This window comes from Diadema setosum, chromosome 7, assembly GCF_964275005.1.
Source record: "Diadema setosum chromosome 7, eeDiaSeto1, whole genome shotgun sequence".
Classification (NCBI taxonomy): Eukaryota; Metazoa; Echinodermata; class Echinoidea; order Diadematoida; family Diadematidae; genus Diadema; species Diadema setosum.
In genome coordinates, this window is record NC_092691.1 from 19,152,308 (window position 1) to 19,176,494 (window position 24,187).

General features: G+C 39.1%; 1 protein-coding gene across 1 annotated transcript in view; it reads left to right on the top strand.

The window, feature by feature from the left end:
• The first annotated feature begins 3,153 nt into the window (after positions 1-3,153).
• Positions 3,154-24,187, top strand: part of LOC140231100 (spatacsin-like) — a 70,223-nt gene continuing 49,189 nt past the window's right edge. Inside the window, exons 1-15 of the mRNA XM_072311253.1 lie at positions 3,154-3,356; positions 7,205-7,395; positions 8,253-8,486; positions 9,133-9,973; positions 10,294-10,414; positions 11,002-11,152; positions 12,593-13,177; positions 13,760-13,854; positions 17,421-17,621; positions 18,102-18,173; positions 18,556-18,692; positions 19,213-19,430; positions 20,126-20,372; positions 21,839-22,048; positions 23,188-23,294. Coding sequence (XP_072167354.1) covers positions 3,154-3,356; positions 7,205-7,395; positions 8,253-8,486; positions 9,133-9,973; positions 10,294-10,414; positions 11,002-11,152; positions 12,593-13,177; positions 13,760-13,854; positions 17,421-17,621; positions 18,102-18,173; positions 18,556-18,692; positions 19,213-19,430; positions 20,126-20,372; positions 21,839-22,048; positions 23,188-23,294 — 3,613 coding nt within the window. The remainder of the gene's footprint in view (positions 3,357-7,204; positions 7,396-8,252; positions 8,487-9,132; positions 9,974-10,293; positions 10,415-11,001; positions 11,153-12,592; positions 13,178-13,759; positions 13,855-17,420; positions 17,622-18,101; positions 18,174-18,555; positions 18,693-19,212; positions 19,431-20,125; positions 20,373-21,838; positions 22,049-23,187; positions 23,295-24,187) is intronic.

The window sequence follows — 24,187 nt, forward strand, 5'->3', positions numbered from 1 at the left end:
AACAAAAGACAGGCCAAGATCGCTTGATCATTTGCAATTTGGTCAATTCTCCGCATTGTTGTCTTATGTCCACAAGTCAACATGTTGCATGCAGATATGCTTGAAGTATACACATATGTGTGTGATTATGTAAATGCATTTAAACGTGTAGCTGTGTGTGTGTGTGTGTGTATATATATATGTGATGCTCCTTAAGCACTGTATGTATATGTATGTATGTATATATATATATATATATATATATATATACACACACATATACAGAGATTATATTTATATAAATAAGTTTATAGAATCCATTCAGTAATTCATGAATTGTTATGTTGCGGTAAAGGAGATGACAACAGTTCATGATGCCATAATTGAGCAATAGAGCTACAATAAAAAGAGAATTCCACGTATTTTCACTTTTTCAAGCAAAATGAAAGAGCTTTTGACTTTTTTCCCTCAGACATCAAGGGGGAAAATGGTAAAATTCTCTTAAAAAGTGTAAATTGACTGTGTTGTTTTCATTGAAAATTTAAGAAAAATGTGATATTCTCTTTATATATTTTCTTGATATCTTTCCTCAACTACGACACTAGTGTTAGTTCATTTCATTTGAAATGTGTGTCTGCCGTACATTTCCATCCTATGATTTATTGTTGCTGCACAGTATGCATTTTATTTCTGGTGTCTATCAGCAAGCATTTCATCCAATATATTAGCAATTATGCCATCATTGTAGGTCTATTATTTATTGAGTTTGCCTATAATTTATTTAGTTAGCCTTTTTAGCTCACACATACTGTCTAGCTGAATTTCACTCTATTGGGTTACAGCCACCTTGGAAAAAGGAGTGAGAATTCCTTTTGAAGTGCAATACTCCAGTTCATATTTGCATTAGCGATTAGAATACCATCAAACAATGAAAGAAGTTCTCAAGAATTGGGCCCTAAATAAAACCTCACAAAGTTCAAAGATTCAGATGTTTTATGAAACAGTCATACCAGTTAAAGTCACATATAATTTCTCTTTTTATTTGCCTAGATCCATTCCCAAAACTTGAGTTAAAAGCATAAACAAATCATCCAAACTATTCAAATCAAAAGACAGTTTTACAATATTGTAACTTTTCAATGTACATGTACATGTTTACTATGAACAAAATGGTGGCATCAAATTCAAAGCAGTATGGAAGAAGCAAAGGTCATTGACCTGATGTAAAACATGGCGAGCCTGTCAAGAATTGACACCTTGTCCTGAGTAAATATGCAACTTCCTTTGTAAAATGTATATTTCCATCTTTGAATACACAACCACATTTGATATGAAAGGAAAACAACAGCGAAATCATCCTGTCCAGTTTGTTTAGACTTTGCTACAGGTGCAACTTACAAACTTAAAATAGTCCAAATGAACAGATGAGTAAAAAGAACAAAAAATGGATGAACAAAACAGTGAACTGATAATTCCTTTAAAACATATGCCGGTAATCTTATATATATATATATATATATATATATATATATATATAATATGCCTGTCAAGTGAAAATTCAACAGCAACCACCAACAAGAAAACTTCTAGAAAGAATAAATACAAACAAGCAGAAGGAAAAAAAAAAAGATGTTATATTTTAGTCACTACATAATTCATGCATAACTCAAATTTTCGAATTTTAAGTTTCGTTTGTGTGTTTGTTTTTTGTAAATTAGAAATGCCACAAGGTAGAATTAATTAGTATGTACTGTAAGTTTTGAAATAATGTTATAAAAATAATAAATGAATTATATACCCAGTAAATTTCCAGTTAACTGGACTTGGGAATAAGTTTGATTTCAGCACAAAGGACAACTTCCACTTTTGATCATTCTTGGCCTTGTTGAATCGGCCGATTGAGAATAAAAGAAACAACAACAAAAATTTGAGTCAAATTAATGTCATCTAGCTGCTGCATAAAAAGTTCTAGTACACGGTCTAGGAAACGTATTATGCAACTGTGAATACAAAGATAGAAAATTAACCACCGAATACAAGGTCAATTGCAGATGAAATTGTGACATGATTAATCATATCACAATATATCTTATACATTTAATTTTGATCAGTTTTGAAGTAGAATAGGAAATTATGTAAATTGTACAAGCAACGAGGGCATCTGAATGACTGAACTCAGAACCTCCCACGTGATTTGTGTACAACGATCAGCTGATTCCACGCAACCTAATCACCATAAAACCTAGAACATTACACTACACGTACAAACATGAGATCGCACGTAAATCGTACACTCGTGTCCTCCATTCATTATTGGTGATTATAAAATGGGTTCAAGAATGTAGCCAATAGGAAGCGCTGAAATGAGACACACCTCCTTCCTTTACTTCAGTACAATTGCACTGCCTGTAATCCTATGGTAGATTGCCGATCGTCTGTGCGCGCGGCGGCTCCTTTGATGAATTGCATGCATACGCGTACGCGCTGTCAATCCTGTAAACAACTTCTAGTTTGGGCTGCCGGCCGGCCGGCCTGTCTTCCCTTGTGCATAACATATGTGGCGTACGTACGTATACTGTACCGTACTACTGAGTATACGTACACTTTGTACAGTACAGTAGACCAAGCGTTATGGGACCGGACGCGTACATGGAGTCACTTTGAAGAGCAAATCCAACGATTTAGCAGGTTAATTCACGCCGTTTTCAGAGTATGTTGTCTAGTAGGCCTATATGAGGAGTCTATATCAAGTCTTTAAGGTAAAGGGTGCATATTCTATGTAAAATAAGTAAGTTTTCATGCGGGTGTCCGGAAACCCAACCCCCCATTATACTTATAGGCCTACTGTATGTGCGGGACTTCCGCGAGTGCGACGTGCGTAAAAGTTTGGGACGAACATCTTCGGACGTCTTGACCCACAATAGTACGTGAAAAACGCTGAAAAATGATGTTAGTTTTCGAATTTTCGACCCATTTTATAAAACAAATGATGCACAGGATTATTTCGTGGCGTTAGTGTAGGCGTAGCTCACTCTCGGGTATTTACAATGTAGTGCAACATGCACTCGGCTTCGCCTCGTGCATGTTTCACAATTGTAAATACCCTCGAGTGCACTACGCCTACACTAACGCACTCTATCCTGTGCATCATTTGTATAAAGTTTGTTTTGCGACATGGCCGCTTCGCACATACGGAACTCCGTCTGTGTGCGGAAATTGAGAACGGGATTTCACCTCAGTTCATGTGCAGAATTTAGCTTTCATGCCAAATCCGGCTCCATCATTATATGCAACAATGGTGAATCTCCTTCTTCATGGCAGAAACATAAGGCTGACGGAGTAATTGCTCTTGACGAAGTTGTGCCGAATGCGACAAGGTAAACAACAGTCCCGCGTGTTGTTATTTGTGCTGGAACAGTTGTGAACTAGCTCTCTGTAGCTGTGTGCACTGGTATATTCAATTAGTAGCTGTCTCTCCACTCCATCTCTCTCTCCTCGGCCCCGGCGCCCCTCCCTCCCTCCCTCTCGCGTTCATGTGCAGTGTGTGTCGTATGTCGAGTGGGCATGGATGCTGTTACTTCAATTTCAATTCAATCTATTTCCACAAATCTAATAAAAAAGACAATGGCATTTATCATTGTACATCACAGCATACAACAAGGGACATAAATTGGCAAAGGCAAATAAAAATATACAAAACATAGGCATTAGTATATCAAGAGAAGTGGAGGAATCAACATAGCCAGCTTAAACCAGCCTTTCAAGGTTAATCCCCAAGAAACATATTCAACTATACATGGACAAGAGTCTGGACTGAACACACATCATAAAAACTGAAACGGAAGACATACAAAGTACAAAACCGTGGCGGCGGGACAAAGGCAAATCAACAAGGCAAGTTGGCAAATATGTTATACCTTATAAACCTACATAATTTAATCAAAAATCATACAAGGCAGAAGAATTATTGACTTAATAGATGTATCATATCTTTTCTTGAATAAATTCAGATTGTTCATACACTTTAAGTCATTTGGCAAGGCGTTCCATAAAGCGTTCCATAAGGCGTTCCATTGTTCGTCTGGAGTGTATATAATATCTATAGGCCTAATTTGGAATGTACAGATTGTAAAATTGCCAAGTACAATGTATACATACAATGACAATGTACATGTATGTATTTCTTATCTGAGTAAAAGTGAAATAATTACTGAGAAATTTGGGCAAGATATTATTAAGATAAGGGTACATAAAAATGTAGACAGCAAATTTGTTAATATCATACACTGTTAATAACCTAAACTTTTTAAATATGGGCTGTGTATGAGTCAAAGGTTCAGATTTTGTAATAATTCTGATTGCACGTTTTTAAAGAAAATACGTTTAAGTAAATAATTGGCATAATTTTCCCAAGTAATGTTACAATACAAAATGTGAGGTAAAATCATAGTATATTTAAAAGAATATTTGAAGGTACTATTCACTTATTCTGTTGATTGCACCAACAGCTCTAGATATCTTGCAGCAGACTTCATCTACGTGATTCTTCCAAGTCAAATGATCATCTAGATACTCTTACTCCTAAAAATCTAGCTGAGTGTACAATGGGAATACTTGCACCTGCAATACTGTACATATATTTACATGTTCCATATCAATTATTTTATTTTTGGTTCTAAAAATCATACATACAGTCTTATCTACTTTCAATTTCAGCTTGTTAGCTAAAAACCATTGGTTTACTTTATTCAATTCAGTGTTTAATATTGCACATGTGTCCCTGAAATCTTCACCAGAAATAAATAAATTGCTATCGTCAGCATATGAAAGGGCTTCTAAAATGTTACTAGCATATATTGCAAATCATTAATGTACAATATAAAAAGCAAAGGGCCTAAAACAGATCCCTGAGGTACACCAACATTGATAGATTGTATAGGAGACTTTTAATAACCGTATCCTTTTGTTTTGGTGTTTCTTGCTTTAAAATAAATGCAAGTTTCTGCTATAAACTCACATCTTGATAAGACTAGCTAGAGATAACTGTGACCAGCTACGCATTGGGGCTGCGCATTGTAGGATTTGGGATCTGGGAAGGGCATACAGTAGTATCGCTGTAAAATTTCACCCTAAATATTAAAAAATTGTCAATTTGAATACTTACCGATGTATTCCAATTATTGACAAGAGGATACGCGGAACGTAATAGTCCGTTAATCATTAATAGTCCATTTCTGTATAAATCGATGACTTTAAATGATTCGGTCAGCAGGGATCTCTGAGATCGACAACTGCTCAGGAAGACGGGATTTGAAATCTCTGCGCTTGCGCGAGTCGGTAGCACTGTAGCCCTTTTGACCAGGCACTCTTGCTGCACGACATCGTGTGGCTCCCGATCACTCGCTGCTGGTGTGGGCGGGCGCATTTCACTCCAACCCTTTTGCTCGCCACTACACAGCGTGTAGCGAAAGGGCCTTGTTCAAAGTCTAAAATCATCGCGACTCTCATGTGTATTCATATTGCCAATGCGTAAAGTGCCATGCAAAGGTTGCATCAAAAGCCAAAGAATGAACAGGAGGTATGGAGATGAACTTGTAGAAAAATGTCTTTTTCAAGACTACATGGGATCAATGTGGAAATTAACCAGTGAACATATTGTATGAATAAGGTAAGAAATGTACGTACATCATAAAAGTAAGCCTTTTACTGGTAAATTACTAAACTTATGGTGGTGCGAAGATTTGTGTTGCTTTTTCAACGTACAGAGATAGCACTCTTTTGACTCAGAGTGCTCCCACAGTATAACTGTGTACAAAGAGTGCCCCGGGGTTTCAGAGGTTTAATTGCAAATCTCAAAAATCAGCCTTGAAAACAAAAACAGCCATTGAATTACCTACCTTGCTGTAAATACTGGTCAGTCTTGCTGGCACAAGAAATAAATTGACATTAATGACAAAGTAGGTCTAAAGAACATCCAATACTCTTATTGGGAAGCAGAAAATCTAAATAATAGTAAATCTTCATTCCTTCATTCATTCTCATTATTCTGCCTCCTTCAGTCCTAAAGATTATTATTGGCACTAGAACGTGTGTGTGTGTGCATACCTTTGAGTGTATTAAAGTTTCAAGGGCACTCTGCTGTATGTGTACTAGTGCCTGGATACTGGTGGATGTACATGTAGGATGCTTTCTAGATCCTACAATGGTACAACTTTTACAAGTGAAAAACGAAGCAAAAAACATCAGTGGGTAGAAGTAGTAGCGCCCCCCTTCAGTCCTGAAGATTATTATTGGCACTAGAACGTGTGTGTGTGTGTGTGCATACCTGTGAGTGTAAGTTTCAAGGGCACTCTGCTGTATGTGTACTAGTGCCTGGATACTGGTGGATGTACATGTAGGATGCTTTCTAGATCCTACAATGGTACAACTTTTACAAGTAAAAAACAAAGCAAAAAACAAAACAAATCTCGCACTCTTAGCCTATAATTTCCTCCTGGATCCTGACATGTAAGATGACAATATAAGGCTTCCACACAGTGGATCAGTGGGTAGAAGTAGCAGCACCCGCACGAAGGTTCGACCTCTCATGCCAAGGTTTCACCGTGCACAGAAGCATGAGCCATTTTTTCGTCTACTGTACATGTCGGATTTAGCAGGTGGTCCAATTTTGGCCAGCATTGTGGTGGATTTATTGGTGGCTTGCCTTACAGCCTTTTGGGTTAGGCTGATCCATTGCTGGACAGTTTGGGGTGTAAGGAAAATAGTAGATTGATATCTAGGATCGATTATGATACATGTATGTAAGGATCAATAGGCATACGGAAATGTAACTGTGAAAAGGTAACGTTGTGTGCCAAGTTAGCAGAAGTGAAAGAAGAATGCTTTACGTAATCTTGGTGTCAATATCAGTCATTCTGTATGTTGTCGGATGTTCCTCTACATTTTTGGCACTGCAAGCAGGGCAAAAGAATTTCTCCATCCCACTGGATTCGACTCAGGCAAAGTTCACTGTGTAAATGCAGCCTGATTGAAGCTGGCCCATCTTGGGGGAAGGGGGGGGGGGGTTAGGAAGCTCATGGATGATTTTGTCTCTTACATGGTTAATGTTGCAATTTCATAACCACGGTATGATTACAAGTAAATACAGAAAAAGGAAAACAACACAAATTATGGCATAGACTAGACTAAGTGTCATTAGCATTTGTTCAAAATTTATTCTATTCAGTTTACATCACTGCCAGCCGTCAATCTCTGAAACTCAGAAGGATATCATCCTTGTGACTGGGCGTGACCAGTCGTTGACTGTCGTCAATCTGCATTTCAAGCACACCCATGACAAAGGAGCAGTTTCCAACGACTATGCCAAAGTAGAGGCATTATGTGTGTGTACCAAGGAGAGGCTCTTGAAAGCAGTTGGTAAGCACCTTTTCATTATTTGTGTAGTGGCAAGCCAAATGCATCATTATCATCATCATGTACATTGTACATGTGTGCTTCAGGCCAACCAAGAGAATGATGTGCTTGCACAGTGTACATTTGTCCTACTCAATATAAATGTGACAATTCTGGTATGTATCTGAAACAAACATACAGAAATGTTTAGGCAGCCAGGATGTGACAACATGGTGGTGGTGTAAGTTAGTAAACTGATATCATTCTTATTCTTGTGTGTTTGTTTGATTGTGTGTTTACAGACATCCTGCTGGAATTTCATTCTCCAAAATGCCCTCAACTGCAGACTGTACTAAACTCTACATCGCCCAGTTTTTGCCTAATATAGGGTTATCTCACATGGCAACTTTACCGGCAGTGCTGATATCTGAGATATGCATTGCTGGTATTATCTAATATCAAGGAATTTACTTCCAGCAATACTGTAAATATCAAATCATATATTGTCGCTGGGGCGAAAAGACCTCTTATCTGAAATTTTGGTGAAAATGACTTTTGGATTAATGGTCAGATAATCGGTTAAGTGATGTCCTGTCCAAATCCTAGCTGTCTTACCCCAAAAATGAAGCCACACCAGCATGCCAAAGGAAAGGCTCTCCCATTTGATACAGTGCTTTGGCTGCCATGTTTTTTTGCTCTCCTGAACATTTGCCATTTTGTTGATACAAGGTCTTGTCGCCCCAGCGACGAATGTGACGTTTGGTAAAGTCTGGTCACTGCTTGCTAGAATTGACAGAAACAGTAAGTCTGCTTCTATCTAGCGATGATTTGTACAGGGTTTAAAATGGTTCAGGTCTTTTGCTTATTTTTCCCCTTGACAGGTGGCAGTGCCATCCCAAAGGTCCACATCCTTGTTGTGGAACAGACATCTGCCTCCCTCTTGGTAGGGACTCACTTTTGCCAGTTGGAGTTTGACAGTGCCAAACCAGCCTCATGTAGCATCTCAAGGAGGTTCACCTTGTCATGGGTGGACAGCGGAGTAACTGAGGAGGTTGTCCAACAGGCTCGGCTGAAGGGCAGACTGCTATTTGTTCTGCATCCCAGTGGCAACTTTTGTATCCTTTCAATCATCACGTCCTAATCCTGTAACTACAAGTTTTACCTCAAAGTATACAATGCATTCTGTTGGACGAGTTCCTTTACTGTAACTAAAATAAGTGCAGCATGTTTGCCGTGAGAGACATGGTACAGTATCTTTTTTGATGTCTAACAACATTAGAAGATTTCAGCATATTCTGGATATTTATTCTACCAGAAAAAGTTACTACATTGTAGCAGTACCAAGATGCAAGGAGTGTATGATTGTGACAGTAACAGCTACATGTTCACTGCGCAACTGCACTCTACATCATCTATGCAGTGTTTGTCAACTATAAATTCATTGTTGCAAACAATTGTATGCATATTTGATTTTTCTCCCTTTCATGTCTTTTTTTTTTTTACGTGATAGCTCTACCTCACATTTCTTACTGTAGAAATATTTTTGGAGATTATACACAAGATGAAACTGATTTCAATTTACCTTCATTTGAAATTCTGTTCTGACAAATTAATGTAAATGAGCTAGTGTGTGTTATTTTATGCATGAATAAAATTTTCTTGGTAGTTTCTTCGATGTATTGCATCTTGACATGATACAAACTAGAGGAATGTTTATTTCCGTGCAGGCACTTGTTTGACTTAACTGATCATTGAATGCAGCCATCTTTTCTGTGACCAGTCAGAAACTTGTCGCTCACATCAATCACAATGACTTCATCCACAGCATGTTCTCCAATGTTGGAATCCTGGAGTCACAGGACGTTGGCAAGCCATCCCACTTTGACGTCAGCCAGGATCTGCAGGATGTTATTGTCGCGTATACAGATGCCAAGTACGGGTTGTATCGGATCAACCTTGTGGAATATTTTAGTCACAACCCCAGGCATGTCTTGTCAGGAGGTACAGGGACTGGTGTCGGTCCCGGAAGGAGAACTCAAAGACTAGACAAGGACGAAGACGAGCTTGATTTCTCTCAAGGTGCGTCCCCAGTCGGCAAGAAGGGTGCGTCAGGTAACAGGAGTTGGTGGAACTATGTGGACAGCTTGACGAAAGAGCTGTCTTCAAGAGATAGCCAGACATTGAAAGCCCATCGGCAAGAGTCGTGTAGTGATGCGGGACGTTGGCAGAATTGGCACCAGATAGTAGAAGGGCATTATCATGCAGGGAACCAGAGGGACGGCAAAATGGTACGCAGGGGGAAGGTCGCTCAGGCTCGTCACGTGACCAGATTCCAGAGGAAACACGGACGTCCAGCATCAGACGCAACTTCGGTGAAGGCAACGAGCCAAAGAAGTGAGACAGCGGGCAGGGGGGCAGATCAACCACTGTCTACTGCCATTCGTGCAGCCAAGGTGAGCAAGAGGCTACCGGTGAGGGAAGTTCATGCCAGTCACTCGTCGATTGTGGTGTGTTATGGCAGTCCACCACAAGACCCAGAGAGCAGCTGCTACGGTGGACTCTGCTACCTAGATCTTGATAGCAATGCTTCACTTTTCCACAGGTAAGCTGCAGATTGAGAGATCATTGTAAATCTATATTATTAAGCCAAAGAAGCTATGAGCTCTATTCTTAAAAAGAGTGGCACACAAATGTACCCATGTCGTGTGTGACCTGTCACCATTAAAGCATGATATCAGTTGCTAAACATCAATATTCTGACTTTGAAATCCTTGCATTCTCCTAACTCTGAGTCTTCTGATGATATAAAAGTTGGTGAATCTGTGAACCTTGGCATACTCTTGTAATAGATGGTCTGATGAAACAAATGCTGCCAGAGATTGACAGAGATATTCTTTCCTTCTCGTGTGACATTAAATACAGCTTCCTTGAGCCAACCCTGGTGTCCCTGTCAGGTGACCTCACCCAGCCACACGTACTGCTGACCAGGTCAGAGGTCAGACTGTTGTCCATGGGTATGGAGCAAGAATCTCTCGTCAACAGGGTATGATGTGCCTAGCTTCCTTGTACATGTATCTATTGAAGAGCCCTCTGTTGGTAGAAGACACAACAGTTTATTTCGATGAAAGTGTAGTTATGTTTGAGACTTGATCAAGTCTGCACCACCTCTGTCATTGTTGTTTTAGAAAAGAGAAAAAGAAAAAAAAAAAAGATGGGGCCCTCTCCGAAATAATTTGACCAGCCAGCACTGATATGAAAATGATAAAATAATGTTATTGACAAATCAAACCATGCTATTTTTAAATCTATATTCGTATTCTAACGTCTCCACATTGGAGCTCATAAAATGAGTTCATGTCTCCTAATAGTAGAGCTCATAAATAAGTCTCCACACTGGAGCTCATCAGACGACAATTTTGCATCACCGAATACGTGTATTTTACTGTCCTTCTGCAGGACACTTTAATAGACCCCATTGCTACTCACAGTGCAAGAGTAACAATTGGGCATTGCAGTACTTGTTTATGTAGTGTCATGGTTATTGCAGTTAAATGCAAAATACTCTGGCGTAAAAAGAGAGATGAAAGTTCAAGACAGAAGCATGTTAAGTCATCAAATTGTTTCACACAGATGATGGTGTATAAATCAGCGACAGTGACTGAAGCTTTGTGCCACCTGAACAACTGGGACCACTGTGCCATACCGATCCATGCTCTGGAGATAGGGCTGAAACACAGGCAGCTTGACACTATTGCCTTCTTCCTCAAGAGTGGGGAGAATTGTGAGTCATACATGATCGCATGGAACTTTGTGAGAGGTTGCCGGAAAGATAACATACAATTTGTAAGAGGAGGAAAGATGTGGTGGTTTTTGTCTTGTAGATGATCATTCAAGCAACTGTCAGAGACTGCCATGGTACCTCCTAGGGTGGTATTCTACCAATTTATCCTTGTAACTCAATGCAAGTAATTATTTCATGCCCCTTATTTTTATGTCATCAATGCCATAAATTGAAGTCAAGTTCTGTGACTTCATTTCTTGTTATCGTATATTGTTTAACCCTAAAAGGGCCGGGGGGGGGGGGGGGGGGCAAAATCCGCTATAATCCTGTAACGCGAGAAGGCCTCGTCGCGAGGCTTCTTGACTTTATTTGTTCAAGTCTCGCGCAACTTTTGAGACCAAATTTGCAACATCCGTGCATACTTTTGCGAAGCCACGCCCATTTTTGTAACGGAATGTCGCCCCAAAACGGGCACAATTTTGTGATTTTGTGTACATTTCCTATGGAAAACAGTGCTCTGTCATGAAAGTCATAAAGACCTGATTATTTTTACAATTAATCACTTTAATTTATCAATTTTATGCTAATTATGGTAGAAAAGTGGTCAGTGACAATTTCCAACGAAAAAAACAAAGAAAAAACAAAAGTTGAAAAACAGAGAAATACATAAGATATTCTGAAAACAATAAGATACATAAGAATTGAAATGAGTTTTGGAACTTTTTGTGATGTACAATTGTTGAATATGCTAAAACAGATATACAGATCAAAAATGAGACTCTCAATGCTTTTAATTAGGCTAAAATATGATCTTGAGCTTAATTTGCATAATTAATTAATTAAAATTAGAAATTGATTCGAGATCTCGAGGGGAGGGGGGTGGAATCCATCCCCCCTTCTTTCTCAAAACGATTGTATGATTTGTTGTTTCTTAAAAGCAAGTACTGCATATGAAAAGGTTGCTATTTTGATGCTGTTATAATTACATTCTAGTTTAAGGCCTGGACATGCTGTTACATATTATGGGTACAGCAAGTTCAGCGAGAGTACAGTTCAGTGTTATGTCATTAATGTATAAGAGAAAACCTAAGACTTCACTGACTTTAGAGGAGATAATTGTGAAACTCAAATATGCTTTACGCAAAATGAATATCTGTGTAGTGGTAATTCTTTTGTCATTTCTGTGTGAAAAAGAAATGTGAAGTATATTCCTACGAAGGATATTAGATGAATTTAGGGTATGATATGTGTGAAACTCAGATATGCCTTACCCACAATGAATGTCTGTGTACCACTTATTTGTGTCACAATTTTTGTGTGAAAAAGATTTACACTGTCAGAGAGTGTAGGTTGTGTGTGAAAGTCAGATATGCATTACCTATAATGAATGCCTCTGTGCTGACTATTCTCCTTTTCATGCTGTGTACCTCTCAATTCCAGTGTTTAGATCAAAGCAGGTGGATGCCAAGGGTGTGGCGTCATTGATGCCCCTTGGTGGTCCGACCCTGACAACCCCTCCTGCATCTCCAGTGTCATCCTCCAATGAGGAGATGCAGCTCTGGTTGGCCATGGACCTGCTGTCCCAGGCAATCGCTTCCAACATCAGGGAGACCAAATCCAAGCAGTACGCCCTCCAGCTCCTGCATCTCACTCTGAAGCACCTGAACAAGCTCATCCACAATGCGACCGATGCCCTGCAACTCCTGTCATCCTCAGACGCCCACCAGGCCGCCTCCTCCTCCTCCCCCTCGGCTTCTGCCCAGGCATCTGTAGCAGGTGCATCATCCCCACTGCTGTCACCCAATGGAATATCTCCCTCATCCTCCACCTCCTCCCCTGGTGCCGACGGGGCCGCGACAGCCATGCACATGGTGGTTGCAGAGGGATTCGAAGGGAGCCGAGCTGATCTGGAAAAGACGGTGAAGAAATTAATGGATTACACGTTTCAGCTGCGAGGTTACCTGAAGGGATCTCCTGATTGGATGTTAACCTCTCATGACTCTCCTGATGGAGGAGATGATACAGGTAAGTTTGTGGTTTTACGACCAACACAATATCAATATGTCATTTGGCATGATGTATTGACAAAAAGACATATCTTCTTTTAGATAAAGGGAGTAAAATCTCGCATGTATACTTCTAGCTGTGCCACTGATGCATTCGTGTTTAAACAACATATAGATAACCTTTGCATTTTTTTTTTCTTGCCAGTTATTACAATTCAGTGGAAGTTATGAAATCACTTGATCATATTCCAATGCCAAAATAAGTCATGAGGTGGCATATAATCATTCTCATGGCCTTCTCTCTCTCTTTCTCATTCTGTCTATCTACTGTATACGCCAAATATTTTGCAAGGTTTTTATTTTCGCGAATTTTGCGAGTCAGGTGCTATTCACGAAATTAAAGATAAGCGAAAATATTGACTCTGATCCCGATGTGAATATGACATATGCGTGTACATTTCCCCATTCAGTACAGGACTCCACGATCGCGAATTTAACCACTCGCTAAATCGTCAGGAAAATTTAGACTTGCGAAATATATGGCGTATACAGTATCTAATCTATTTCCATTCTTGTGTTGTCGTATGTTCAACCTTTGTAGATGCAGCCAGACACCCTGCCCCCAAGATGATGTATGGGAGGAAAGAGACGACCACTCTCACCGATCTGCATGCATGGGACTCTCTGTCTCCACAGGTGAGGCAAAATTGACAAATCACAGCCAAAATTTCCTAAGCAGTATTTCAAAGTTGAATGTGAATCGGTCCATTCATTCCAGAAATCAGCAGTTGTCAAGAAGTGTCTAATGCCCTCAGAAAAGAAGATACAGTTAAACTCGCCTAAGTCGACGTCGCATATGTCGAATAATCGCTTAAGTCGAAGATTTTAAAAAGTCCCGATTTTTCCCCATTGACTTACGTGTATTAATTCACTCACAAGTCGAATGTTTTAAGTCGAATACTCGCCTAAGTCGATGAAATTTCAAGAACACTTTCACGGAAAAACCATTGAATTCACTGTGCCTAAGTCGAATAAGATTTTATTGTGTAATAAATCACTGTCAAAATCACGAGACGCCAGTTTTTGTTTACATACAGTACTGTATATACCAAAAGAAACTTTGCGTTAATAAACATTAAAGTTTCATTAACGCAAGCGGTTTCACCTGAATCGTTAGTAACGCAAACTAACGATCGGGAAAAGTAACGTTTGTAGTAACGATGAGTAACGATCCCAAGTGCAAATTAACAATGTTTCGTTGACATTAACGATAGGTAACGCAAGAACTCACGCGAGATTTTGGTTTCCTATACCCAGACCTGGTGAAAGGACGACGTAGAGCCTGCCGAGTGTAGCGATCTATGCCTTATACTTAGCGGAGTCTTTTCGCGAATGGCTTAATATGCGACCGGGGTCACCAAAAACGCACGCCGGGCCACCAAAAAAAGCCGAATGTTTGCCTTCAGTTTTGGATATGAACAGCGGTAACAATCGGCTCCATAAGATGCTAGAATAAATGTCAGATGTTTGCTCTTAATTTTGAAAATGAATAACGGTAATATTCGACTCTGTATAATACTAAAATAAATGTCGGATGTTTGCTTATACTTTTGGAAATTAATAATGGTAAAATTCAGTTCCGTACGGTGCTGAAATTAATGTCAGATATTTGATTTTGTGTTCGGAAATGAATAAGGATAAAATACGGCTCCGGAAGATGCTGAAATAAATGCCGGATGTTGACTTTTACGTTCGAAAGGGAATAACAATAACATTCATCTCCAGAAGATGCTAAAGTAATGTCGAATTATCCCTTTGACGTTCGGAAATGAATAACAATAATAATCAACTTCGTACGACGATGAGATAAATGTCTGATGTTTGCTTTTACTTTCGAAAGTAAATAACAATAACATTCGGCTCCAGAAGATGCTAAAATAAATGTCAGATGATTGTTTTTACGTTCGGAAGTGGATACATGTAGCAGTAATATTCTTCTCCATACGATGGTATATAACTGTCGGATGTTTGCTTTTAAATTTCGAAATGAATAACAGTAACATTTAGCTGCGTTTGATGGTAAAGTTAATGTTTGATATTTGCTTTGACGTTCGGAAATGAATAACAATAGTATTCAACTCCGTCCGATGATAAAATAAATGTCTGATGTTTGCTTTTATGTTCGAAAGTAAATAGCAATAACATTCGGCTCCGGAAGATGCTAAAATAAATGTTGAATGTTTGCTTTGACGTTCTGAAATGAATAACAATAACATTCAACTCCGTACGATGATGTAATAAATGCCGAATGTTCGCTTTTTTTTTTACGTTCGAAAGTAAATAGCATGTAACATTCGGCTCAGGAAGATGCCAAAATAAATGTCAGATGATTGCTCTTACGTTCGGAAGTGAATAGCAGTAACATTCTGCTTCATAATTAAGATGCTAAAATAAATATCACACATTTGCTATTTAACATTTCGAAATGAATAATAATAACATTCATGGTAAAGTAAATGTCGGATATCTGCCTTGACGTTCGAATATGAAAACAGTATAACATTCGGCTCCTTACGATGCTGAAATAATTGTTAGATGATTCATTTCACTTTCGGAAGTGGACAGCAGTAACATTCGGCTCCTTACGATCATAAAATAATTGTCGGGTGTTTGCTTTTGAATTTGGAGATCGAATAACGGAAATATTCTGCTCCGTACGATGCTAAAGTAACAGATTGTTTCTTTTACATTTTGAAATGATTAACGGTATCAGTTGGCTCAGATGATGAAATAAAAAGCGGATGTTTGCTTTCACGTTCGGAAATGAATAAGGATGATATTCAGCTCCGTAAAATCTTAGAATGAATGTCGGTTGCTTGTTTTTACATTTGAAAATGATTAGCGGTAACATTCGGCTCCGGAAGGTGTTAAAATACTTGTAAATGGTGGATGATTGCTTTTACAATCAGAAATAAATAACGGTCACTTTCGGCTCTTTACGATGCTAAAACAAATGTCGGATGTTTACAAAAGTCTGCAAATGCTCCCACTTTCTCATTTCAAACGTAAATTTTGACCACGTAAATAGGCATCAACTTTTATAATAATCAATAAGCCTATTTGCTAAATCTTAGAACTCAGAATAACGGTATAAGATGATTAAATTTTTTACTTATTTATTTTAGACGTGGGTACCGTCCTGTATCACTTCAGTAATACTTAATATTTATTTTTCTATGTTTATACCGATTTAGTTTTGCTTGTTTTTTTTTTTTTCGGGCCACCAAAAAATAAAAATCAATTATTTTGGTGGCCCGATTGGGCCACCAAAATAAAAGTTAGTGTGGAGCCCTGGCCTGCATCAATGTGGATAAAGTGTCTTGCTGACGGGCAAATATCGGGCACACCGCTCCAGCTCTCGGCTCCAGAGTAGACAACATACATGTACATTATACATGTGTACGCGTGGTGTAACTGTAAGTCGATTTTTTTTCGACTTACGCACAAGTCGAAACTCGCCTAAGTCGATGTGTTTTGCTCAGTCCCGAGAAGATCGACTTATGCGAGTTTAACTGTATGCTTGGATATTGGTTCTTTAAATATCTCTAAGTCTGTTTGTCTGTCCATTTGTCTGTATTGTGAGGATGTTTAAGCCATTACTATCTATCAACATTTTGTCAAATGTAGGAGAGCCTTCTCTTCAGTTGCTCCATGTCTGTTGAACTCTACTAATCCTACTTTAGGATTGTAACAATCTTGGTACCTTCAAATCTCAACTGAGACCTTTCTTTTCCAGCAGATTTATGAATGATATATGACATATTGTGTGGAGGTTGGACACCTTTGAATGTTCTTTACAGATAAATGGCACTATATAAATACTGTTCATTATCATCGTCATCATCACCACATACTTTAGATGCCATATATTTTGTGAGGTCTTTATTTTTTTGAATTTCGTGAGTTGTATGCTATTTGGAAAATTAGCAACACAGAATTATTACCCCTCTTATTTTGGTATGAATGGAATGTGCACGTGTAGATTTCTTTGTTCACCATACACTGTACTCCTCGATTGTGCATTCAACCACTTGCAGAATTGTTTGAAAGTCCTGATTCGCGAAAAATTAGACTCGCTAAATATATGGCATGTACAGTGTGTGATGTCCATTACTGCCTTGTTAATCACTCTCAAGTCAAAGGCACAGCCTGTTACGTGGAATGGTGTGAACGATTCCCTTGATTACTGTCTGTTTTTACAGGAGATCATCCAGTCTGCCATCACTACGAGGCAGATCCCTCTAGCTCAGGCCTACTTGCGGGAGCAGCAGGGAGTCCCAGGATTGGTTGGCTCTTTGCAGACAACAGGGCTCCCTCTATTGATCGAGACGGGCCTAATGCAAGCATACAGTTTCCTGTTGTTTGGGGAGATGGAGAAAGCGTGTACCATGCTACAGAACATGGTGTGTATTAGATGTGACTGAGTCATTTTAGTATTGTAGCTTTGTGTGGTCCATTGCAGTGTCTATAGCTGTGCATTATTATTTTGTAGGTCTTAAATGACTTGAAACCTATTTGTCAAAAAATATGCTTGACATAGGAAGTCACTAGTATGTTCTGTAAATCAATAGTTTTAGTTGCACATCGTAGTCAGGATATTTACATTGTGTCTTATGTACACGTATGATTTTAAGACAGTGCCAAGCGTTGCTCATTTTATTGGCACAGAGGGTGATGAAGTCAGAAGTTGTTAAGACTGAGGTCCAGGATTACACATAATTCTGACAGCAGCAATAAAATCAATATGGCACATCATTTGTAATAAAGAAAGAGGCACCTTATTGGTGGTGATTTGCATTGTGTGATTCTTTTTATCGTTTGCAGAGTTTAAAAGTATCTTCCTTATTTCATTGTCGATATATGTTTCTGGTTTGTTTTCTCAGGGATACAATGTATCAGAAGAAGTGAAGAAGATCTGCCTGTTTACAGCCAACACTGGTTTACGAGACTTCTTGGTAGGTATCTTGTATTGGACGAACTGTCCTTATCAGATGAATGAAGGTCAACTTGACAACTTGTACCACTTTGAATCATGTTTTGTTTTTCTTCTTTGATGGAAATAGATAAAGTATTTAATTGAATCGTTTTTCCCCCTAAAAATACTGCTGGTTTCATGGAAAATACTGTTTTCCCAAATTATATTTAATACTATACTTGCTTATGCAATGAAAGTAAACAAACATTTTTCCCCCACCAAAAATATGCTTTTTCAAACCTCAGAATAACGCAATGCTGTTTACAAAGTCAACATCCCTGGGCATGTGTACTGTTAGTTTTATTTTGAACCAATGAGAGCATGTGTTCATTCCCCCCACCCCCCCCCCCACCCCAATACAGATTGGGGAACTGAGAGAGTCACATGACTTCTCAGCGGAGGAAGCAGAGATGATCCACTTCACTCACCAACTAGAGCACCTCTACACCTGTCAGTCCTTTGAGAAGGCTAAAGCTCTGGCCGTTGAGAAGAGCCGCAGGTATGTGGAAGTTTGATGATATCAGCAGGCTTGGACTCTCATGCTCAGCTTTAATTTGCCTTCCATCCCACATCAAATTTCGTATTTGTTTTGAGTGGTATCACCTGTGTAAAATCTAAAAAGATATCTCCAGTGCAATGCAGATTAAGTAGCTGTCAACTATAGAAATAATTCCACTTTCAACTTACTTCATATTCTAAATTTTGATGTATGCTGTTATCGGTAGTAAAGGGATTTATGTAATTGCTGTAAAGTTTGTCTGAAGGACCCAAGAACCATTTTCTTGCAGTTTGTTTGTTTGATGTTTTTGAGAGGGAATTATTGAATTTCGTATTTTCTTTTCTGAGGTTAAAAGCAATTGCCCACACACTTCAATACATCACAATGTTGGTCAATATCATACATTATCAGTACTGCACTCATTTGTCTGAGCATGTATATTTAGTCGCTTTTCATTCTTTGATGCTTTGATGCCTTTATCTATAAGTTTTCTTTTTGTTTGTTGTGAAAAAAAAAAAAGTTTCTCTTCCTCTGAATCCTGGCTCCCTCCACCCGATGCTGAGGCCAAGGCATTCCTGGACAGAGTCATGAGAAGAGGGGACATCCTGGTGTCCAGTGAGCCCACAAACTGTGAGAATTTCCACTACAGCCATGTAGTCCTGGACTGGGTCAGGAGCTGGAGTCCAGAGACCAGGGACAGGATCCTACTAGAGAGACTCCTGGCCTCCAGGAGCAAAGGTTTGATCTACATTGTATATATGTATATATAGTCAAACATACCTTTAGTGGCCACCTGTCTATAATGGTTGCCTGCCATATACAGCTACCGAAAACAATGATCCTCCCTAGCGAAGGACCTTTTATTATGCCTGTAGATATACTTTATTCACAATTTACAAAAATTAGTCATTTATATCAAAATAAATAAATCACAGGTAATGAAATCTAACAAAATCACAGAACACATCAGACAAATTGTACCAATTCTCTCTTGTTGACACATATCTGTTATTTTGTTTTTGTGATTTCAATCTGGAATCTCTTTCCTTATTTTGAACTTGCAGTATTGATACCATTAAGGAAGCTTTTGCTTTACATCTGGGTGGAAGAAGTGCAGGACTGAGAGTTTTTAGTGGCTGTGCCTGTACAACTTATCATCATATCTCTTAGCACGAAACAACAAGAGGCAAAATTTGTATGCTATGTCACATATCTTTTCAGTACTGTTTTCACAACCTACTTAATATGCCCTCCTCTTCTTCTATTCTATCTGCTATTTCTCCTCATTCTTCCTCTTGTCCTTTTTCTTCTCCTCCTGTTCTTCTGCTTCTCCTACTCCTCTCATCCTCCTATTCTTTCTTCTCCTTTGCCGGTTGTGTTCTCTTCAACTTTCTTCCCCTCCTCCTCCTTCTCTCTCCCCTTGATATCTAAAGATACCTCCATCAGTTACAGTAGTCTCAGTGCACACTCAGCCTGGTCCTACCTCACTGCCCATCACCAGTGGGATCAGCTCCAGCTCTGGATCAGGTCCAGCTTTGGTCCCAGTCCAGATGGTTCCTCCTCCTCTTCCAGAGATCTCAGCCCGTGGCTGCAGCAGCTGAGCCTGTTGCCGGGTGTGGCTCACGAGATGGACTCCTGTTCTCAGTACCTGCGGGAGAAGATTCTGGACCAGCTGTCAAGGTAGGGGATCCCTGCCAAGTTTCACAGTCCTTTGTGGGCCTGTGTACATAACTGTCAATTCTCGGTATCGCCAGTGTTCAGGAAACTTCTGCACACGCTAAAAAGCCCTGTCACAGATGCACTGTGGTTTTCCTCAGTGCTATTGTCGCTTCTGGTTGTCTTGCATATGTTTTAGTTCCAATGCAATTCAACGTAATTTTTGTCTGCTTTTTTTTTTTCGTTACTGCTTATTTCTTCGCTTAGAAATCAACTAGATAAGAGTAGAGTCATGGTTCACTACTGCAAGGCTTTAATGTACTGGTCACATGATGGAAAGAGAAGAAATCTTCAACCAAAAATGCCCCTGGATAAAGATGAAACATGACCCGAGTGCATATGCAGCCAAAACTGGGGCAAGTTTGTCCCCTGAGCCTTCCAATAATGCATCTAAAACGCTGTTCTGCACATGGTACCAAGGTATTGGTGTCACCAAGAATTGTCAAGCATTCAGTTAATCCCCCATCCCCTGCAAGAAACATAGCGAAATAATACAAATGCTGACTGCTATTGCAAAGTAGACAAACCCACTGAGTTGTAAAAGTGCCACAGTCCCACCTAAAGGTCATTATGATACAGGATGGATTTGGAGGATTATTTCAGTGGGTAATTTTTATGCATTTTGAGGGCATGTGCTAAGTGACATAGAGAGTATAGTAAAACATTGACATTAAGTGTTATTTTGTCATTAATCTTGTGTGATCAACACTTCCATTCCACGGCTTTAATTGTGTAGAGCTTAACATTTTGCATTCATGACACTGTAGAAAACAGCTGCTGTCATTTGGATTGGGGCCTTAAATTGAGCCTTGCTGTAACAGATTTAAGTGCTGCTATACGTAATTTCATACTTGCAAATGTGGCTTAGATTTTACATGTGAGATGAGCAGCAAGATTGGACAATATCTTGAGTATGGGTCTAGGGGGATATATATGAAGAATATTTGATTTGACAGGAGGGAAAAAACGATTCAATGGTGAAATATGACAATGTGTATCAAATTTCTGGCAAAAGAAGGTGGGAAATAGATTGAGATGATAGAAACACACACTCACATGCGTGAATAAATGGATGAAGTTGGTAGTGTCCATATGTCTGTGTGAGGGCAATATCCATGATGTAGTAGGCTTAATATCGTTTTCACTGTAAGCGCCTACAATTTTTACAGTGTAAGGTTAGTAAAAACAAGGTCAAGTTATTGAATGTTTTCTTTGTCCGCTGTGTCTATCATTGCCGCTTCACATATTGACAAAGTTCATTCAATCAATTTGAAAAGATGTTTATGGTTATTGTATGTCTACTATTGAGTGTCTCAATGTATACCTATTTGTGAACTGATAAATTTCTTCTTCAAGATCAAAAACTCATTTCATGCAAACTTGTCAGGATAAGAAAAGGCGCTAATGCTTTGTGTCGCCTCATCTTCTAGGAATGGCATTTTCTCCTCTGCTGAACTGGCATCCTTTGACCTGCTGACAAGACGCCTAAGCAGCACCCAGCAGCTGTTCCAGCGCCCCCACCCACTGGGGCAGCGGGCAGACACTGCCTCGGTCATACCAGCCTTCAAGCAGTGGTTCCTTGACATGTGCATCAGGAAAAAGTTGCCCGGAATGTTGCATGCTTTCCTGGACTTCTACAGGTATGGCAGTCTTGATGAAGCTGAAGATAGCTCTAGCTATGACTGGTAACAGAAAGATAGATGGACAGTAAATAAATAAACACTCTGAAAGAAGTAAAATACAGTTCGACCTCGATTATCTGGCCATGTCGGGACTGGCGCTCATCCGGATAAGCGAATTGGCCGCATATGGGAGACACAATGTTAATGTATATAGCTGCCGTCCAAGCTGACGTCCCAGTGCACTGTCAGCTAGGCAGGTAGCGTACCCCGCAACGGTGGTGTAATCTATGCTAGCCTGCGCAAAATTGTAGTCCTTTCTTCACAAAAATAAAGCATATCTTTATGTGAAAATCATACATTGTTTTACCTCATTAGATATTGAGAAACCTATCATGCACATCTTACGAAATTAGTGAAATAGATCCATGAAAGTCACTGTTTTTTCTCATTTTTTGGATGAAAAAAAAAAGTCCTTCACTGCGTGAACGCGTCCGGATAATAGAGATTTCCGGATAAAAGGAGGCTGGATAATCGAGGTCGAACTGTAGATACTAGTAGCAGATGGTTAGGTAGATAGTAGATGTATAGATAGATAATATATGGATAGATAGTTTATGGACAGATGGATTGTATGTGGATAGGTAGGTAATAGGTAGATGGATAGATAGTAGACAGAAAGATGGATGGATAAATGGATGGATAGACAGAAGATAGATAGTAGACAGAAAGATAATATTTAAAATGTACACAGATAGATAGATAGAAGATGGATAGATATAAGATGGATAGGTAATACGAGTAGAGGGACAGATAGGTGGCGAAAGGGTTGGTTGATAGGTGATAGACCCAAAGATGGTGTATGGATGAACATAATTATACAGTAGATAAATCAGCTATTAATACACTAACAAAGTCCACTTTGATAAACCATACAGCCTCTTACAGAAAACCACACCACACCAATAAATCAGAATCCATCGGAACTGAGTCCTAGTTAACACTCCTTCAAAACTTCTTTCTATCGTATATGACGTTGATAATTATGATTAATAAGTAATTGCAGTCAATACCTGTCATGCAAATGCCATCTCAGTTACTTTCTCGCTCTTTCTTTTTGCTCTCTGATTCCCTTCCCTTCTATTATTCTCTTCTTGCAGCCTGTGTTTGTCTGAGAATGAAGTGATGAGTCTTCAGCTCCCTCTAGCCTCCTGCCCGTGGCTTGAGATCCTCCTCCATTTTAGATGGATTGGAAGACAGGTCACAGGTCAGTCCTTGATCCAAGAGAGTACTGTCTACAAACTGAAGATATCGGATTATGACGATTATTTTTTTTTCCCCGAAATTTCATGATTTTCTGCCGTGTCTTGACGCTTTTGAATCAGAGCTGCACTTATACAGTGCACTAATTCCATTTCCCATGGAGCATTCTAGCCATGCTGCCCCTTTCTGGTGTACATATGTCAATCCAATACTATAAATCTATTCAACATCATCACAATACTGGAAATTGGTGTATACCCCTGGATGTAGCAGAGCATTGTTGAGATGTATTCTGCTTCATGTCAAAGTACCCTGGCGTGGCTCAAACCGAAACCTGTACCCCACTATCTAAACCTCAGTGTACAATCCACTGGACTAAGACAGACCAGACACTCCCTCTGTGACTCAGGAGACGTTAGCTTCTAAACTATGGCGTAACACAAAATTTGTTTGATTGATAATTTTATATATACAATGCTCTCCCAGCATTGATTTTGAAGTCTCATATGCTGAGATGGATATGAGTTATTGTTTCAATTTCACTTGAAATGATGAAGATAGTGAGTTAGTTGTATGATGATGAGTTGGAGACTTGTGTGACAGTGACATTGTCACCTCATCTAATTTGCATATGTAATTGCTACCAAATTGTTCACTTTCACAACAAATATTGTGGTATTCAAATTAATGATTCTTGTGTCAAGTTATTTCATTGCTTTCTTTTTTTATGTGCAGTTGCAATGAAACTATTTCCAATGTTTGTTTTTGGGTTTTGCTTTTATTCATGAAAATCAATATGAAGATAGAACAACATTTCACTTCAAGCTATTGATAACAACACAGTGTTTATGATGATTATAAGGCCAAGCATACACATCAACTCTGAGATAAACTCTA